This window comes from Gymnogyps californianus, chromosome 16 (genome assembly GCF_018139145.2).
Source record: "Gymnogyps californianus isolate 813 chromosome 16, ASM1813914v2, whole genome shotgun sequence".
In the NCBI taxonomy this organism is placed as follows: Eukaryota; Metazoa; Chordata; class Aves; order Accipitriformes; family Cathartidae; genus Gymnogyps; species Gymnogyps californianus.
Window position 1 is genome coordinate 15,481,694 of NC_059486.1, and position 19,961 is coordinate 15,501,654.

The 19,961-nt window shown below is 44.5% G+C and overlaps 2 protein-coding genes across 2 annotated transcripts; one reads left to right on the top strand and one right to left on the bottom strand.

Moving 5' to 3' along the window:
- Positions 1 to 301: 301 nt before the first annotated feature.
- ANKRD13A (ankyrin repeat domain 13A) lies at positions 302 to 14,807 on the top strand. The gene is made up of 15 exons (XM_050906981.1): positions 302 to 459; positions 2,838 to 2,970; positions 3,105 to 3,229; positions 3,661 to 3,706; positions 4,401 to 4,544; positions 4,991 to 5,186; positions 6,265 to 6,331; positions 7,777 to 7,858; positions 8,596 to 8,654; positions 9,578 to 9,714; positions 10,092 to 10,249; positions 10,734 to 10,847; positions 11,597 to 11,748; positions 11,987 to 12,051; positions 12,855 to 14,807. Exons 1-15 carry the CDS (start codon positions 361 to 363, stop codon positions 13,051 to 13,053), a joined length of 1,776 nt encoding a protein of 591 aa, XP_050762938.1. The 5' UTR covers positions 302 to 360; the 3' UTR covers positions 13,054 to 14,807.
- A 1,795-nt stretch (positions 14,808 to 16,602) lies between these two features.
- Positions 16,603 to 18,596, bottom strand: C16H12orf76 (chromosome 16 C12orf76 homolog). Its single transcript, XM_050906986.1, has 2 exons — positions 18,478 to 18,596; positions 16,603 to 18,317 (listed from the first exon to the last, which is right to left on the bottom strand). Exons 1-2 carry the CDS (start codon positions 18,584 to 18,586, stop codon positions 18,232 to 18,234), a joined length of 195 nt encoding a protein of 64 aa, XP_050762943.1. The 5' UTR covers positions 18,587 to 18,596; the 3' UTR covers positions 16,603 to 18,231.
- Positions 18,597 to 19,961: the final 1,365 nt, after the last annotated feature.

Consider the following 19,961-nt stretch of genomic DNA (forward strand, 5'->3'; position numbering starts at 1 on the left):
GTGGGGCGCCTCAGGAGCAGGGGAGCCCCAGGAGTGTGGGGCTGAGGGGGGGGGGGGGGGGGGGCACCAGGAGCAGAGGAGACCCTCTGCAGTCTGGGGCTGGGGGGGTGCCCGGGAGCAGGGGACCCCCAGGAGTGGGATTTTGCATGGGGCACCTCTTGGAGTGCGGTGAAGGGTTCATAGGGGGTTGTGGCCCAGTGTTCCCCCCCCCCCCCCCCCATCACCTGGGGCAGGTGGGTGCCAGGAGAGAGGAGAAGCTTAATGGGCCAGGGCTTGAGTAATCTGGGGTGTCCAAAATAAAGAGAGGGGGGAACAGTGAGGGTAGGCACCCTGCTTCCCCCGCTCCTGCAGGTGTGTGGCATGATGAGTTCCCCTGGCAGGGCCAGCAGCGCGTTTCCCCTGCACGTCCTGGTCTGGAATAATGACTACAGGCGGCTGGATGAGGAGCTGCAGGACAAGGTAATGGGGACACCCGGGCGATAGAGGGGCTGTTGTGGGGCTGGTGGCCCCAGAAGAGCTTCTGCCATGGTGCAGGGCTTGGTGCCCCTCGCTTACTGCCTTTCTAGGGAGAAGTAACCTTGATGGTACTGCCAGGTGTGTTTGCTGGGCTTGTGGGATTGCTGCGCTCCTTTCTCTTTACCTATTTATTTGTGGTTGCGGGAGTGATGTAAGAAGGCGTAGGAATGTACTTTTTGTTATGTAAGATTTTAACCATTGCCTTCTTATCTGTAAAGCTGTGCTCAGAGCATTCGAGCGTGGGTTGCAGAATAGCTCTTTGGAAAAATGTTAGGAGTCATTGAAACGGATCAGGAAGAGCAGATATGATGGACATCAATTTTTTTTCTGTGCCAGAAAAGCAATAAATACTGCTTACCTTCATGGGAAGTCAACATGCAGAAAAGGTGGCTGCTGCTGCCGAAGATTAAGCCAGCCTCTAGCTTGCCGAGTACCCGCAGTTCTTACGGCTTCGTTGCTGTCCAAGACTGTGGGGGCAGCGTTTTTATACTGGCTGGAATGTTTTCAGCATCTCCGTAAAAAAATGGATCATTGTTTCATGCTGTGGAGTAGAAAAATACAAAGCTGTTCCCTCTCTGGGACGGCTAAGCGAGAAATGGTAATGATGTAAGGAAATGGTCTGAAAAGCTGCAGCAGAGCTCGAGCAGCAAACATCCTTCTTGCTGAGATGCTGTGTAAAAGCTCTGATATTTGCTGGTGTGGAGTATAGTTTGCAGAAGCAGAGCGTATTAATTACATTATACCTGACACCACAAGTATATGAGCCAAAGATGAGCTGTGCCACCTCCTGACTAGTGACTATCATCTGCAATTCTAACGGTACGCCACAATTTACTAATGCTTGCTTAGAGCATGCTCCTGTCCTATTTTTAGGAGAATCTTTGGAATGCAGTTACTTTTTATCTAATTCATGTGATCTTACTCCTTAACAAAATCTTTAACCCTACTGGCACGTTGCTTCTGTGTATTTATTTCTGTTTCAATAATGTTCTTGCCTGTGAAAGTTTGTCATTAAATTAGGATCATTCTGCTTCTTGTTAGTCTGAGACAGCAGTTCACACCTGTGAAGTGCTGCTGCCGACCTCAAACGCTTTATACTGTAGGGAAACGAGCAACGTGTTAAGATGGAATATGTCTGTCTCTTACTTCCTTTATCTGCTTCCGAATAACTTCTTTTTTTAAAGTATTCCAAAGATATGCTTCCTCTTGCTTCCTTGGGATAAGCTTCTTGCTGTCGGAGGAGTGCGTGAGGGAATCAAAAGACACTTGCCAGCTGCACTTGGTATGGCAAATGACGGGTGGAATGTGTGGTTACCAGTTAACAGCAGCAAAGACAATTGGGAGGGATGCCTTGGAGTCCTTTACCTGTCAGTGCAGTAGGCATGGGAGCTGTAGGAAGTGGGGAAGCAAATTAATTAGTATTCCACACAGAAGTGAAAAGAGAATGCTTTAAAATGAAGCTTTCCCTACTCTATGTGTGATCTTTCCAACTTAATGCTGTCAGATAACCATGTTAACTTGCATAATAACCTTCCTTTCTTATTCTGCTATTGACTTTCCCCTTTTCCTTTAGTTATAGATGCTCTTCTGTTTCAAATCTCTAAGCTAATAGTGAAAAATATGTAAGGTATGAGTATGTTGTGCTTGCATGTTTTGGATATTTATGCCTGTGTAGTTTTTTCTTTTTTTTTTTTTAGTGACTTGTACAAAATGCACTCACTCTTCATTGTGCTGTGTGTGTCAGTCAAATGGATGCTTTGTAAAATACCATTTGCTTCTGTACTTTCGAAAAGCGTGATACAAAATTGGTGTTGTATGCCCTGTTACTTTTTTTTTTTCCCCTTCCCCCCCCGTGTTGTAAAATGTTAAACCCTCTATTGGTCTCTCAGGCTGTTGACTGTCCATGGTGCAATGCACGCAGACTAGAACTCCTGTCTTCTCCTGAAAGAGACCCCTTCTGAGGGGAGACAGAAGGGGAAATAGTTACAGAAAAAGAAATGAGAAGCATCAACAAGAACTCAGTCATGTCTTACAGTGATACCAGTTCTTACCATGTTGGTTTATAGGCCCTGTTCTGCTTCTCTTTTTATTTCAGTGGGGAAGTAAGATGGCACTGTACGGAGTGCAGAAGGGCAGTACGGTAGCGTTTGAAAACTGAGTCGGCTGTGCACCACAGACTGATACGTGGGAATACCTAGGGAATATTGACTCCTGGATTACTACTGACAAGCTTTGTTTATATAAACTCTTCTCAATGTGCTCTGATTAGTTGCATTTGATAGGACAGCTTCAGCATTATTTCTCTCTCGGATACTCAACAGGATGTTGATCAACGTGATCCACGAGGCCGGACCCTGTTGCACCTTGCTGTTTCCTTGGGTTATATAGAATCTGCCAAAGTCCTTCTTCAGCACAAGGCAGACGTAACTAAAGAGAATGCACAGGGATGGACAGGTAAAGATAACTTGGAAAACAGAAGTCGTGTGTTAATGCTTTTCAGCTGCAGATGTTCTATTTTGACTGCTTTTACATTATGTGTTTTGCTCAGAAAGCAAACTGAAACTAGCTTGTGTCTGGATTTCTTTCAGTTTTACATGAAGCTGTCAGTACAGGAGATCCAGAGATGGTACAAATGATTCTGCAGCATCGGGACTACCAGCAGACCTCTATGACACTTGGAGGAGTTCCTGAATTACTCCAAAAGATCAATGAGGTGATTATTTAGTTTAAACCTCTTACTCCAGACTGCAATTCTCATTCAAGCAGTTCAGTTAAGTAAACTGAAATCAGATGGGCAATTGTGTTCTTCGTTTCAACTTGCGTATTCCATAGCGCTGTGGGAGATGGAGGCTTTTTCCTTGACTTTACTTTGAAGTCCTTAGTCATGAACTTCAACATAAGAGGCTGAATCTTGAAGGTGTTACTGCTCCTATAGTAAAATAAGGAAGAATAGCTCATCAGAAAGGAGCCAATGTCTTTTATGTTTGTTAGTTTCAATGTCATTTTTTTAACTTTCATTTATCACATCTCGAGTTCTGTTGTTTTTTTGTTTTCCTTTATCTAAAATGTTCACGAGAAATACTGTACTGAATGTTAGATTAAAACTATTTCATGAAGTATTCATAAAGTATTTTCCTTCTCCAGACTCCTGACTTTTACGTGGAAATGAAATGGGAGTTCACTAGCTGGGGTAAGAATCCTGGTCATCGTTACCTCTTCTAAACTGTAGACAAAGGGACTTGCTTACGTACAAATGTCACAAAAGATATGCAGAGAAATATCTGCTCCCCAGAATACTTATCTCTTCCCCTCTCAAAATAACCTCTTATATTTATGTTGCACAATTATTCTTTGTTTCGTGTTTATTTGCTTTGTTTGTTGTTTGGTTTGTTTGTTTGTTTTTTAATGGAGAGTTTAGCTGTCGTTAGAATTGCCGAAGACTTTTCTTTGGGTTTTGTTTACCTATCTCTGGCTGTCGATGACTAAGACAGTGATACATATCTCATATATAGATGCACAGACTACTTGGGAAGTACCTGCTTTTCTTTTAAAGGAATGAACGCTAGACTTTACAGTTGACTTAATTTTCCAAACAGACAACTGTTAGACTGCTAGGAGATGGGGTTTATGCCATTTCACATCTTTTAGTCTGAACTAATGTCTTCTTCCTTTTCATGTTCATCTTTAATTTAAAGTGGGTGGGTTTTGTCCCTAAGCAGATTGTTCTTAAAGCTAAAGATGATCAATATCTCGCCTCTGGAATAATGATCATAGTACTGAGCAATCCTGTATCAGGGATATGGCTTCTGCTCGAGTTCAGACTTCCTGTGCGCTTAGTCTCTTGAATATTTTCTATTTACATTTTTCTCATTTTTCTTTTATAGTCCCACTGGTTTCTAGAGTTTGTCCAAGTGACGTCTGCCGCATCTGGAAAAGCGGTGCCAAGCTGCGTGTTGATATCACTTTACTGGGCTTTGAAAATATGAGCTGGGAGAGAGGACGGCGTAGTTTAATTTTCAAGGGAGAAGGTAAATATTTTAGCCTGTCTGCACCATTGATCGCCAAATACTATATGAGCCACAATGAGAAGTCCTGATTTTGCACAAAAAGACCTGTTGAGGCTGAGTACTGAATTTTATAAAAGTTTTATACGTATGTTCCCTGAGTGTCTTATAGAGATACTGTTTTGTGGTTTAACGTAACGGCTTAATTTCTTTCCTTTGAGTAAATCTGAGGTAAAAATTTGGTAATAGGCTAAAATTTGACTTCAATCTTTTACTTAGTTTTTCCCCTTCTGTTCTCCTGCTCCCCAAATAAAAAATAATTTTAGATACAGCTCCAAATTTGATCTCAGCTGAGTGCAAAATACAGTGAATTAGCATCCACCCTGATTTGATATACAGTCTGTTCTCAGTTTTTCATTCTGAAATACTGTTGCTAAGTTTTTTAGATTGAGATGTACCATTTCCAACAGATACTGGAGGTTGGGCAGAACTAATTGAGATCAATCATGATGATAAGTTTGTTACAACGGAGCGTTTTGAGATTTCCCAACACATGAAGCGTTTGACATTGGGATCTATGACACCAAAAAGAAAAGATGTGGAAAGACGCCTTACATCTCCAATTATTAATACGTGCCTTGATACTAGAAATATTGCTTTTGAAAGGTAAGAGGCAAAGTTTCTCTTAACAAACACTTCAGGATTATGGATGGTCATACTTGCAATAAAGCTTTAAAGACAAACTCTCAAAAGCCCTGGTAATAAAAACTTTTAGGGCTAGATCTGAAATTACTTTAAACTTCACATGCCATTAGTTAAAGAAATTTGGCTTGGTCAGCTTGCTGCTATTGCTTGGCAAAAAGTTTCCAGTTGAAAGAACTGATTTGCAGAAAACTTCTAGTTTATCATATTAGTGAGATCAATGTTAACGTCTCATTACAAGTTTGCATTTCACCCAAATCCATACGTATAGCGGTGAAACTAATGCGCAAGAACTCGCATCTTGTAGCTAAGTCAGTCAAATCTCACATTAAAGAAAAATATGTGTATAGTGTATCTTTCCACAGACACACATTTGTCTTCCTTGTTTACTAGACGTGTTTATCCAGGTATCTGTCAGCTTAGTTCAAACAATCCTTTCTGTGAAGCTCCTTTTGGACTGCTCTGTGATGCAGTAAACTACCCCCATGATCATACAAAACAAGTGTTTTCAAAGTGAGATGTATAATTCCAGCATCTTTCTCCTGAATATTTAGTACCCTTTCAAAGCTGCCCAGAATTAGTCCCTGTGATGTTCACTGAGCCTTGGTAACTGCAGCATCTGCACATCCAGAAACTAAGATTTCTTAGACAGAAGTATTCCTACTATCCAGTTCCCCAAATTGCAGTGACAGTTTACTTTTGAAATTAAACTGTGTTAAAAGCTGCCATGCCCGGGCTGTCAGACAATTCGGTAAGTTTTTAGGCTGTCCTCCTCTGTGGCTCAGGTATCCACATCTCAATCTAAAAATCTCTGTCTGAGCCTTTGCGCTTTGGCCGTGGACTGAATAAGAACAGAAACAGCATGACTTCCTCGGCCCTCTCGTGATATGTGTATGTGAGGACAGATTGACCTGTGCTTTTGTCTGGGGTTAATAATCAAATAACTTATCAAATGTTGTTTAAAATCAATTTTAGAAAAAGGGGCTGGGGATTGTGTAGAAATGCAACTGTATAGACGCTTGTGGTGTTCACTTTTTGTCAGAACCACATCTGGATTCTGGGTATGGAGGACAGAAAAAGCAGAAGGTGTAAATGGTTATGAAGCAAAGGTAAAGCCTGTTCTATTTTATTAAGAGGTCTTATAGCTAACTGAAGTGTGATTGTGTTTTGCCTTTATTTCCTGAATATTTCAGGTCTTAAACTTCCCATCGAGAGCTCTATTGTGTTGCCAGCAGAACTGGGCAGGAGTGAGGAACTTCAAGGCTGCCAAGCTTGTGGGAGGGATGGTGCCTGTATGCAGGAACGTCAGCAGGGTCTTCAGGGGAGAGGGAGGATCAAAGCATTTCAGGAGAAGAGGGGCAAAAGATTCAGCATAACTGCTAGAACTCCCTTCCATCCAAAAACTGGAGTTTAACTCTTTCTTGAATATTGTCATTGTTTCACTGTTTAAAAGACCGGGAACCCGTTGGTGAAGTGCCTTGAGCACTCTCTAGTAACAGTATTGCAAGGAAATAACAGCCTCCTGCTGCCGTAAGTTGCATCATGAATTCAAGTACTAAAAGACCGCTGGTAAATTAAAGACCCTGACCATGCTCATGAGTCATACAGTTGCTTAGATTTGTTCCATGTGACACTGTTTTTGTCTTCCATTTCACTATAGTGAAATATTTTTTGAAGATGGCTTTACAGCCTTACTGTGTTAGGAATTTAAGTTAAGAATCATGAGAATTAACGTCCCTGATTCATAAGTCTGTGTTTACTCCAGGTTTTGGAATTTGTGCAATAAATTACATTTTGTAATTTAATTTAACAGAAGAATAAATGCTGAATAGCTTTCTACATTTATGTGAAAGCTTTTCCTGGTAAGACTACAGGACTATTCAGTTGGACGTAGGGTTCATTAGTGTTCCTGCAGAATTAAACTATCACTAAATTTCATTTGGAAGGTCTTACAAGTGACCTCTTTTTAGAAATAGCGTTATCTGACTTTCCTTTCACCTTCTCTCTTAAAATCTCTGCCCAAGTGGGGATTCTTTCCAGCAAGCTTGGAAATGCCTGTCTAGTTTTGAGGTTGGTTTAGTTACTTACGAAAGCGTATTTAAAAGCATGTAAATCTGCTTTCCAGGAACTTGGTTGAAAGGCTGACTTCTGTTGCCATCAAAGTTGATGACCAAACTCCTTTGCCATTCTTTCGGCACAGGATGCTTGTGAGATTAATGCTCTCTGGAGATACTATGGTGTATGATTTGCAGGGTTTCTTATTTTATCGACTTGCCCAGCAGGTGGCATGTCGTTTCAGCCTTAGCATAGGTCTGTCAAGAATGTATTATGTAGGATTTCCATTACACCAAAGCGAATAGAAAAATCGAAGTGCAGCATTTCCTGTTGATCACCAGTATGTTAAAGATTAAGATCTTTGTCAATGAGAGGCAGATCCATGCCGCTTTATTCTGTCTTTAGATTTGTGTACATGGTGTTTTACTAGAGAACTCTCTTTTTTTAACCTGTGATGCTTTTTGGTTTTTGTCCTTGTACTTTTTTTTTTTTTTTAAAGGTATACATTGCAAACAATGTGAATGTGGTCACAAAAATCCGAACGGAACATTTAACAGAAGAGGAGAAGAAAAGATATAAAGGTAGTTTTCCTATAGGATAACTGGAAATAAGTAGAACCTTTTGGCTCTCTGATACCTTCTCTGTGTGACTGCAGAAGAACTGGGCAGATAGCAAGAAAAGTATTTCCCTTGTCTGACTTTGCCCTGCTTTACTTTCACATGTTGTGTGTCTGAGGTAGCTCGTTACTTGACTCCTCACCTACAAATGAACCAGTATTTATCCTAGCTGTATTTAGAGGAAAGAAGAGCCCTTCAGAACTGTTGAAAATTTATCGGAAGTTTTAAAAGGCTGCACTTTTCCATGCTTTTTCCTGCTCTGGAATGTATTCATGCCTTTACTTCGCTTTGGCCATGATTACAAGTTTCACGTAGGCTTTGTTTGCTTGGACTTTTTGTTTTGGTCCACTAATTTCTTCTAGTATTTAAACTAGACTAAAGGGTGACCAGCCAGTAACTTCGTATGGGAACACTGCCCTTCATTGGCCTGCCTTGGGGCCCAGGGGGAGAGGCACTGTGAATAATAAAGCTATCTGCTAGTGATAGAAACCACTGAAAATCTTTGCCTCTATTCTGTGTATTGAACCGTTTTATACTGTCAGCTTTAGGTCCTGGGCTTGCCTGGTAGAGCTTACAGAAAATGTGAACGGCTTACTTCACTTTGGGTTAGAAGCCTTGCTTGTTAGCCTGGTGTGTATGTAAATTTTACTGCTAATTAATAGTAATAGATTTTTTGTTTTTTTCCCTCCTGTTATCTGAAGCTGACAGGAACCCCCTGGAGTCATTTCTGGGTACAGTGGAGCATGAGTATGGTGCTCAGGTGAGTGTCTTTGACGTCGAAACAGGTCACTGCAGTGCGGAGATCTGTGCCAATAGGAATTCTAGGTGTGTGGAATCACCTCTTGTTTCCTTAGTTTGGCAGCAATTTTGATTATGAGGTTTAAATTTTCCCTGAGGATGTCTTTGTTTGTTTTAAACCCTCAAATGTTCTGCATGAATAGCAGGTACCTCCTTCTGAACGCTCTTACGGAACAGACCTAGAATCTGTTAGCGCAGCAAGAGCTGGGGTGTGAGCAGTGGCAGTAAATCTGAGCAAGCACAGATCTTAGTGGCAGCCCACCAGTAATCTGGGAAGACGTGTCCACAGACCTGCAGGAGCCTCAGGTGGGAGATAGTGCTAGCATGGTGCTCACCAGACAAAGATATGAAAGGATGAAGTGACATGTTAGCACACTGCTCTTGAGCAACTCGGAGGAAAACCATATATCCTCTGCTGTTCTGACATGTGTTGATTGATAATGGCTTTAGAAACTCCCTTGCATCTGTACATACTTAAGTACAGTAGATAATAGATTTGCCAACTGCTGGCTCTGTGTCAGGATGGCGTTGCAGATCTTACATGGATCTAGAGATTTTTGTTTCAAATACCCCATCACAGTTTTGCCTTTAATAAAGGATTTGGAGCCTAGAAATGCTGTAGCTTGTGTGTGCATTTCTGGTTGGTTTCTAGCTTTAAAGTGTTTAAGTAGATTTTTCCTGTCTCTAAAATGCTTGGAGATTTTTAACGTCAGTAGAAAGCAATCTAAATGTGTGTGCTTGTATTTATGGCTATGCGTCATTGGTGTCTAAAATAGGGAACGAGTTACTTCACAAGAGGCAACTTAAAAGTTTCTTGTAGTAGCCACTGTGCATTTGTTCCATACTTTTGGTTGTTTTGGTTTTTTTTTCTTTCTTTCCTTATAGAGTACGACCAAGACAACGGAGTATGCTGCAAGTAACAATCCTACTGCTATTACTCTGGAGGAATACTTTGACCCACAGTTTGATTTGAAAGGTAGAGACATAGGAAGACCGAAAGAAGTCACCATTCGAACGCAGAAGTGAGAAATAAAATTTTAACTATTTCTAGTTTGTCTCTTCCCAGTCATCTAATCTCTGGAAACCATTTTTAGAAATATCCAGTGTGGTTTTCCCCCAGCTTTCAAAATTAAGCAAAAGAGAGATCTTGAAGTATTCAGCTATAGTCTAATTCTTCTTCGACTAAGTCAAAGAAAACATTTGGACTAGTGCTATAACTTGTTAGTAACCTCCTGTGCTTTGCCTTTGGTCTGACCAGGAGTGTGTTTCGGTTTCTCAGAGCAGTAACTGTTCTGACTCTTTGAAATGTATGAAGCAGGTGACGATGCTGTGTATTTTGCTTTGCATCTGTTCCTAAACTGGTAAACTTAGGATGTTTTTATGTAACTTTCTCCTTAAGATTTAAAGCAACCTTGTGGATGAGTGAAGAGTTTCCCTTGTCTCTTATGGAACAAGTGACTCCAATCATCGATCTGATGGCCAGAACTAGTGCTCATTTTGCCAGACTTAGGGATTTCATCACTCTGGAATTTCCACCAGGATTTCCTGTCAAAATTGGTAATATTTAGCAATTTTTATTGTAGCATCTTCTTCATTTCTGTTTTTTCTATTGGTTTTGCAGCATATATTTACAAAAATCATGTTAGCTTTTTACTAGTCATCTCACTGATATCTAGCACTGAGAACCCAGACGTACATTGTCTTGTACATCTGGGGTCATTGAATCCAAATTCTGAGTGACCTGTACAGAAGTGTAATTTTAAAGACAGTATCATTTCAGTAAGAATGAACTGTTGCTAGCCCTTTCCTCTTAGCTTCAATGCCTTAGATTTGGCAAATCTTATTATAAAGTAAGAGATTTAGAGAGAGAGTGAGAATGACTAAGGGCAACTTCTTGGTGAAGTGAGTTACCATATACTTTGTCATTATGGGATGCTGCTTGTGGACTATATTCAATAAACATGTAAGGGTTTGATGTGGCTGTAGGTGTGGAAGTGAATGAGTTCTCTTTGTGACAGAAATCTTGTACTCTTTCTTATAGAAATTCCCCTATTTCATGTGCTGAATGCCCGAATTACATTTGAAAATGTCAATGGCTGCAGGACGGCCGACAAAACATCATCACAAATGGTTGGAGGTGCACAGTGTGATTCAGGTAAGGAGTGGAAAGATGCAGTGATCGCATCTTTTTCCATTTCTGTCAGTGGAATGCACAGAAGAGAGAGATGAGTTAACTGCAGAGAATGAAACATTCGCAGGTGAGAGGAAGCCGCAATGCATTACAGCCGATCTGGAGTGCGTGGTACTGATCATACTGACCCATTCTGCCCCTTCCATGCCTGCTAGACTGACTAAACGGAGCTCTAGCAAGCTTTCCCAAGTATTTTGAGGTCTAAATTCTGGTGCAAGCTATTGCTATGGGGAGTGGAATACAAAATTGCTATAAGTGACAGCTAAGTCTGCATGCTCTTTCAGAAAAGAGTGGATTACGTTTGAGTAGGATGCTCATGACTGCCTATGTCCAGTGATGCTCTGTGCCATGAGCTGTTGCAGACCTATTCATTAGGAATAACCTCGGAAGAGCCACTGCAGTGTTTATCTTTTGCAACGTTTTTTTTTTTCCCCATCTGGTTTTGTCAGAGTTCAGCCACCTTAGCGCTCTGCTGCACACTGGTTTTATTTGTATCACTTGCCAGCATGCTAAAGAAAGACTCTGCATTCTGTCTTACTGCTGTGCTTGTTTGCCACCGAAGTCTTTCAAAGCCTGTTGGTATTTTTAGTCAGGTGGTTTAACTGAATTTTTGGAGTTAACTTAATCACGCATAAGCATTCATCAGAATTTTTTAAGTCACAACTTGTAAAAATATACTATGCCATGTTTGTAACTATATTTGGCTTCTGTAGGTGCTAGTTTCGAGGTTGACCAGTCGGTATTTGAGATCCCCAAATCTTACCACGTCCAAGATGACGGTAGGAACATACACGTGCAGGATGAAGATAACGAGATCATGCAGTTTGCTATTCAGCAGAGTTTGTTGGAATCTGGTGGAAATAAAGTAAGTGTGCTGTCAGATCTGCACTGCACAGATTACAGTTTTGACAAGGACTATGCAGCGATAGCTGCATCTCTGAATTAAACCAATGTAGGACTTCTTTTTCTAAGAACCTCAGAGGAGAAAAATACAGGAATGTATTTCAAAGAAGAAATAAGAGTGATTTAAGAGTTACCTTTCAGTGAGTTGCGCTGCAGATCTGTTAACTGCTGTGAAATTGTCTGTCTTTCCCCATTTCTAGGAAGTGGGGCTGCATTCCAATGGAGCAGTTGCATATTCACAGGACTTCAATATACAGTATCAAAGGTAACTAATTTTTTTCACATCAAGCCATGCAGTGACAGAGCAAAAATACTTCCAACAGTAGCGTGAAGCAATTCTGCAATTTTTTTGTGTATGTAGGTAGCAGATGCACAGAACTCAAGGTCTCTTTTCTTATGCTGCTTCTACTTTTCCAAGAAGCAAGGACTCTAAACTGGGCCTCCCTGGCTTATATAGTATAGCTCTTTAGCTCAGCTGTGGGACTGGTCTGCACACGTAACGGATTCTTTACCCAACAAATAAACACAGTCCTTCTGTTCTGCTCTTAAAACTGTGAATTTGGTCCCTCTGGGTTGAATTTTTGTTTATTAGGTGCTGCACACTTCAGGGTAGCTCTTCTTTCTTTTCAAAATCATTATGTAATCCTTAAAAACTTAGCAACATATATTTAATGGGCCCTTGAGAATATGCTCTGGTGTCTCTGGGGTCTTCCTGCAGTTAAGTGCAAAGAAATCTTTGTGGACACAAAGAACTGCATCCTCTTTGTTCTTCTGTACATGGAAAATCATGTTACCTTTAAACTAGGCGAGAATGCTTTTAGAAGCCCATTGAAAATTTAACTGTTAGTATGTATGAAAGATTCTGAGGAACCTTCAAAGAACAGGTTTTACGTTGGGAATTTTGCGGATGTTAGAACAACTGCTCTCTTATCCTGAAAACTGCTTTCTGCCCTCTGGGGAGAGATTTTCAGGTTCGCATTTAGAAAACAGTTGCTAGGAAGGATCATTGCAGGAAATGTGAAATAGGCTCTGCCTCTCTTACTTCTTGAAGTTCTTTCTCTCCTTCAGGGCACTGCAGGAGAGCTATCTAACAAGCTCAGGTAACTCACACTGCAGCACCCCTAGTGAACCTTCCAGTTTTGAAAAAGACTTACAGCTTGCCATGGAGTTGTCTGTCCGAGAGCAGGAGGAACGGGAGAAGCAACGTCGTGAAGAAGAAGATGCAGAGCTTCAGCAAGTTTTACAGCTTTCTCTTGTGGAAAAATAACTCCTTAGCCATCTCCTGAAATAGGGATGACCAAATCTGCATAAAACTGAAGGCTTTCAGAGCTATCAGTCTGAAGACCGCTCCTGGATTGCTTAAGTAATCATTTCACCTGCCTTCTAAGTTAGCATCATCAGCTACAAAAAGCTGGCTTATTTTTGTTTGAGGGAGTTTCAGATCACGGGACGCCGCATTTGGCTCCCCAAGCATGCAGTCTTAGCTTTGAAGGAGAAGGTTTTTATGTAAACGTATTTATTGAAGAGCAGACGGAAATTTTGCTTAGCATCAGGATGTAGGATTGCAGTAAAGCTTGAGAACCTGATTTATGGGGAGTTCAGGAGGGAAACTTCATTACTTACCAAAGAAATATTCATCTGCTTAGTCATTTCTGAATAATTCAAAGCCATTGTCTGTTTCTTCCAGTTGTTACATGGAAGAGTATCTATATGCATATACACGCATACGGTAGTTCTTCATGCTGACATGTACCATGCTGACAGATGTTTTCTGTTAGTTTTGTTTATATGTGATTATCTCTTCTCTAGTTACTGAGATTTTATCATGTGCTCCTGCTTAAGAGGGATAATTTTATACTTGAACAGCTAATCCAAGCTCAAGATTAAACTAGTGCTTTCTGAAAAAGGACAAAACAAGTAGCCAGTAAAACTTTAGATCCTAAAATGGGACCATCTGTCTAGTAAAGTAGCAGTTTCTGCAGTGATTCAAAACCAGCTAGTTTCCATAGTCAGAGGGCAGCAAGAAAATAAGCGATAGATACAGGTGCTTCTTTGCGATCACTTGGGGTGTGTGCATGAGTGCGTGCCTGTGTGTGGGTGCTCGATTCAAATAGGAAAAAAATTCAGGTGAAATTTTAATGTATACTTATTGGAAGATAAGTTTTAATTCTGTCATCTGAAAGGGAAACGTGTGTTGCTTTTTAAAATTCAAATGCTCATCCTTCATGTGAATACATATATTTTTTTATCTGAATATTTTTATTGATTTTAAAACAAGACAATATGACTACACTCATAAAAAATGGTATTGTAACAATTCGCAAGTATGTTTTAACCAGCTTTCCTCAGGTCTTTCATCATACAATGTATTTGTAGCTATTTTATCTGCACTTCTGTCAGTGTTTACAGTACTTACACTGTGACTCTCAAGTGCGCTCCGCAAGTACACAATGTACATCCACAGGAAAGCCTTACAGTAGTTGAATGGGAGCAATATTCCTCTGTTCTGGCTGGCAGAAGTGCGAAGAACCTATGGTACACATGGTCTGATCTTGCTACCGAATCCTGCACTTGTTCCTTGGGCAAAACAGGGCGGTTCTGTGTGACCAACTATTAACCAGTATAAAAATCACTATAAAATGCACTTGATCATAACCAGTGAGATGGTTGGTAACTTGGAACCCTATTTTAAACCAATAATCCATTGTTCTACATAGCAAATGATTAAAATTCCTGCAGCGTACACTAGAACTGGTATATCTGCGCCGTTCTTGTTTAATGATACAGCTTGCATCCCTAAATAGCTTACTTGGTGTTTGCAGGAATGTTGACTTTCTTGCACAGTGGCAGTGGTCTACGTTGGAATTGCATCTTTCTTTGAAAAGGGGATTACTGTGACTTTCACAGTTGAAAAAAAGGGAATAAGCCTTGCATTGAGCTCTTGACAAAGTTGTGAGGTAGGAGACGAAACTCTGGTTTTTTCCTCCAGCGGAAATAAAGAGTGCTGTTGCCTTTATAAAACCATCTGTCTGACATGGCTTTTTTTTCTATTAAGCGTTTCAAAGGTTACAAGGAGGGGGAAAAATACCTTTTTTCAAGCTGACTTGTCTGTTTTCTATATTGTAAACTAAAGAATATTGAGCAGATTCAGTTGAAGTTTTGTTATGCTCCTGCTTTTTCATCTGGGACTGTAAAAAAATTTGGGTGGGTTTTTTTTTTTTTTTTTTTTGCTTTCTGTGACATTTGCATCATTCCATGTAAACTAGAAGGCCCTGAAGCAGGTGCTGCTTTTCTTAAACCCTAGCTTACATCTTACACTGTATGGGTAAAAACTATCTGATCCTCTGGGTGTGCTGGAAGAAAAAACAAAGATACTGCACAATGTTACCACGAGTATTTTTTTCTAACGTGGTAACTGGAGTCTTTTTAAATAATTATCCTTATCTGCCTTTTTGTTGCATTTTTGTACATTACAGGTGACATTATCATCTATGAAACTATCAAAGAGAGTTCTGGTTTAGTCTGAAACCGACACATAATCCCTGGAACCATTTTTCTGACACTTTCAGCCAACCTTTGGGTCTCCCTGTTACGAAAACAGGGATCGGTACAATGCAGACAGTTCTAAGGCAATGAAAGGCAGGGCGGTGGCAGGACTTGGGTGCTCTTCGTTGGTTTCTGTATGTACCTTTTTGTGAGTAACAGCGAGAGGAGATCCGCAGAGGGTTGCATAGTATGTTTAATATTAATGCTGAGACTGCTGTATGAAAGCTGAGTCCAGCTTCTCTTTCCAAGGAAGCTTGAGGCTCGGGGGGGGTGACCCCGGCTGGAGGCCGGGTGCCCCCCAAAGCCGCTCCATCACTCCCCTCCTCAGCTGGACAGGGGAGAGAAAATATAACGACAGGCTGTGGGTCGAGTAAGGACAGGGAGATCACCAGCAATTACCGTCACGGGCAAAACAGACTCGACTGGGGAAAAAAATTAATTTATTAGGGGGATGAGAAATAAAACCAAATCTTAAAAACACCTTCCCCCCACCCCTCCCTTCTTCTGAGGCAGGTATCTGCTCCACCGTGGACCTCCATGGGCTGCCGGGGGACAGCCTGCCTCCTGCGGGTCCGTCTTGGAGCCGGCTGGCATCGGCTCCATCGGACACAGGGGAAGCTTCTGGCAGCTTCTCACAGAAGCCACCCCTGTAGCCCCCCCCGCTGCCAAAACCTTGCCACGCAAACCCAATACAAGGCTCATGTACGAAAGCAGCAGCTCAGTTATAAATACCTGTAGTTTGTTCTAAAACTATAACTAGCTTTTAAAGTTCTTTAAATTGATGCTGTTTCCACAGCGTCAGTGCTGTTTGTAGCTGTTCCTGAAGCAAGACCAGTTATGTATTACTTTTGTACTTTTTGACTGTTGTTTCAAGTAGGTATGCTACAGACAACAATAATTCCTGATGTGTTTAATTTGGAAGTCCTTCTTACACTGCTTTGGCTGACTTTTGATTCAAAATAGATAGTCTTCATAACCAAGTTAACTGAGCTTTACCTGTTAATGTCTGCTGGTAACTGCACTAGGCTTGCAGGATGAGCTTTCATTTTCAGTTTACTGTTAACAGTTCCTTGCTAGCAAACATCCAGGAAACAGGGGCTTCACCCAGCACCGCTGTCCTGCCCCTGTTCCCTCGCCACTGAGAAGGGGGTAAGAACTGTAAGATTATCAGAGGTGGGAAATGGGACTGCCTCACCCCTTTGTACGGCTACAGCCGAGTTAATAACAAACGGAACACGCATGAATAAATAAAGGAGTCCTGGATTGTTTACTTAGCTTTTTATTTGTACAAAGAGACATAGCAGGGAGTGAAGAATGAATGCAAACAAGAATGCTGCTCCAGGGAACTCGGAGCTGTAGCTGCAAGCGACATCATCCACCCCCCCACGACAGCACACAGCTACAGGCCAAGTTTTACGTCAGATGAAGGACCGAGAAAAATCAGTGACACAGGACTCGGTGATCAAAAAAAGACAAGGATCAGAAAGCAATAGAACAGTGTTACCTTGCTTCCTCGCTCATGTTTCACTTAGATTAATAACTAGATCTGTTCTAGGCCAGCCTCCTACTGTCACTTTACTAACAGAGCTGCAGCGAAGAAAATCCCCCATTGCAACGGGAGCGGTCAGTGTCCTTTCAAACAAACTGAACAGAAAACACATCAGATGCAGCACAAGGTTTTAGAGAACAGGTCAACACAATTGTTCTGGAAGTTAAGTTTTAAAACACTAAATAAATTACTAGCCAAAACACCCCTATGTTAAATACCAAAGTAATACTTAAGCCAAATCCAGTTACTACTCATAGCAGTGCAAAACAAAATAGCAGCATTCATATGCAAGTGTGACTTCAGTGTAAACACTTGAATTTATTACTGAAAATGCATAGAACAGGTTTGTCTGGAGCTTAAACACTAAGTACTTCCAGAGAGCCCGAGCCCAGCAGTCTCGAGCATCTGCCTGGCTTGCAGACTTCTGGAAGCTCCTGTTCCCAGCAGGACAGTGACCTGCTCGGGAGCACAAATCCACCCGCAAGGAGGTGAGTGTTCAGCACAAGCTGGAAACCCTCGCCTGCGCCCCAGTTCGTAACAGGTTCAGCATGGCTGTTTTGGTGCAAGGCTGCTTGTGGGTATTTAGCTAAGAGTTAAAGCAAGTAACGTCGGGAATGACAAGCTTGTCCCTGAACAGCCACACCAGGATCTGCTCATGCTTCAGTATTTCTGCTCAGGGGCAAGCACCTACCAGACCCCCACAGCCGCGGCAGGTTGCTGAGCTTTTGCCTTCGGACTATTTTTGAAGGCTGCGCTACAAACCCTCAAGACTCAGCATTCAAGCAAGGAACCGAATGAATCAGAAAGCAAAACTAGATCTGGTATAATCGAGCGCATGGGCCTGCTCGTCAGACAGCGATGTTAGCAGTCTGGCCGGGTTCCTGTGCTGACCCAGAGGTTTGGTTCCCCGGGCACTGATCGGAACGGGCGTCACGGCCGGTCGTGCCCCCCTGCAGCCTCCCGGGACTCGGGGTGCACACACACACCGGGGATGCTCTCGAGCGCATCGTGTCAGATCAGCCCCGCTGAAACGCTGCGTTTTGGGGGGAAGGCGCGTTGCTACGCACCCTGCTCAAACCCAAGCGGGTTTGCTGCCGAAGCGCTCCCGGGCGGTCCAGGAGTCAGCGTGCTGAGGGCTGGGGTGTGATTTCCAGCACCCGGCCATACCGTTGTTGCAAGCGACGTCACGATGGAGCCACGCGATGCTGTGCGGGCGAAGAGCCGCGCACACGACGTCAGGGCGTCCCCCGTCGCTGGCAGCAGAGGCGGCGGGACGGCGGGGTGCCAGGCGGGAGAACCAGGCGGGACCGGCAGCTCTTCCCCACGACGGACCCGCCGGGTCCCGCTCCGCTACCGCCGCCGGACCGGCTTGTAGACGCAGACAGCCATGAGGATGATGGTGAGCAGCAAGGCGCTGAGGATGCTGCCCAGCAGCACTGCGGGAGGAGGGAGGGAGACACGTTAGGATTTGAAGGGGCTGCCTGAGGCTTTTAAAAAAAAAAAAATTGATTAAAAAAATAACGAAAACCAAGCAGAAAGGTGCCCAAGCGCTGCCCTATGTTGTACCCAGCCCCTCGGCCGCCGCCCGCTCCTTACCCAGGTTCTGCTTCTGCAGCACGGCGTAAGGCCGGCTGCGCTCCGCCGGGCCCGGGGCCAGCAGGGCCAGCGCCGCCAGCGCCCAGCCCCGCACCGCCGCCAGCGCCATCGCCGCCCCGCTCCGCTCCCGCTCCGCGCCGCTCCGCCGGCCTTTGTGTGCCCGGCCCGGCCCTTCCTCTTCCTGCCGCCCCGCCCCGGGCAGGGCCCGCCCCACCGGGCGCCGGCAGCGCCGGGCCGGACCTTCCGGGAGCCCCGGGGGGGGGCCGGCGGCAGCGGGACCGGGCTGCGCTCTGCCCGCCGGGCCGCGCCATCCGCGGGGGAGAGGCGGGTGCCGGTCCCCGGGGGTCCCTCCAGCCCCGTGACCCCCCCCAGCCCCATGGGTATCCCCCATCCCGTGACCCCCCCCCCAGCCCCAAGTGCATCCCCCAGCCCGTGTGCATCCCCCAGCCCCATGGGCATCCCCCCAGCCCGTGACCCCCCCCAGCCCCACGGGCATCCCCCAATCCCGTGACCCCCCCCCAGCCCCACGGGCATCCCCCAGCCCGTGACCACCCCCCCCGCCCCACGGGCATCCCCCCAGGCCCATGACCCCCCCCAGCCCCATGGGCATCCCCCAGCCCCACGGGCATCCCCCAGCCCTGTGACCCCCCAGCCCCATGGGCATCCCCCAGCCCCGTGTGCGTCCCCCAGCCTCGTGTCGTATGTGTCCCCCCCCCAGCCCCATGTCCCCCCCAGCTCTCGGCTGCGCTCCCCTGTTCTGTTCTGCATCCCCCGAAGGAGAGCGGGAGCTGCTGGGAGGGGACGGTGAGGGGTCACCACAGCAGACCAGCACACCGGCGGGGAGCTGCTGCTTTGCCTCCGCCGAGGCGAACGCGGGCACTGGGAAGTGTTTCATGGCCCAATAACCGCTGAGAAGCGGAGCGGGTGCATTGGAAGCGGTGTGACACGGGGAAGCGGCAGACGGCAGGCGACTGGTTCACACCAGCGCCAGGGCTGCTTCACTGACCCCGGTATTTGTTTTTAAAACGAGATATATGAAGGTCTTTTCTTCTTCAAATGCCGGAGGCCGCCACTTCTCTCGCAGCCGATCCTCCTGGCTCAGCAGAGCTGCTGCAGCACCGGGGGCAGAGCTGGGACGGGGCGGCCGGAGGGACCGACCTGCCGTGCTCTGCTGCAGCAGCGTAGTCCCGGGAGCGATGCGACGGGCCATGCAATTTCTCTACCGGCCTTTTGATCTTTGCAACAGAACAAGGTAGTTGTGTGTCAGGACAGCAGCAGCCCCCCCCTTGCCTTCCCCAGCCCAGCCCTGCGCTCTCAGCCGCACCACGGCGCTTGGTGAACACAGCACGGCGAGCTCCGGCTCCTCTCCCTCGTCTGATCTCCTAACAATTGATATCAGCTTTATTTTCCACGTCACTCACAGCTAAAGGCATGCACTGCTCGTGCCAAGCAGGTTTGCACAGCGAGGTCGCGAGCGTCTCTAA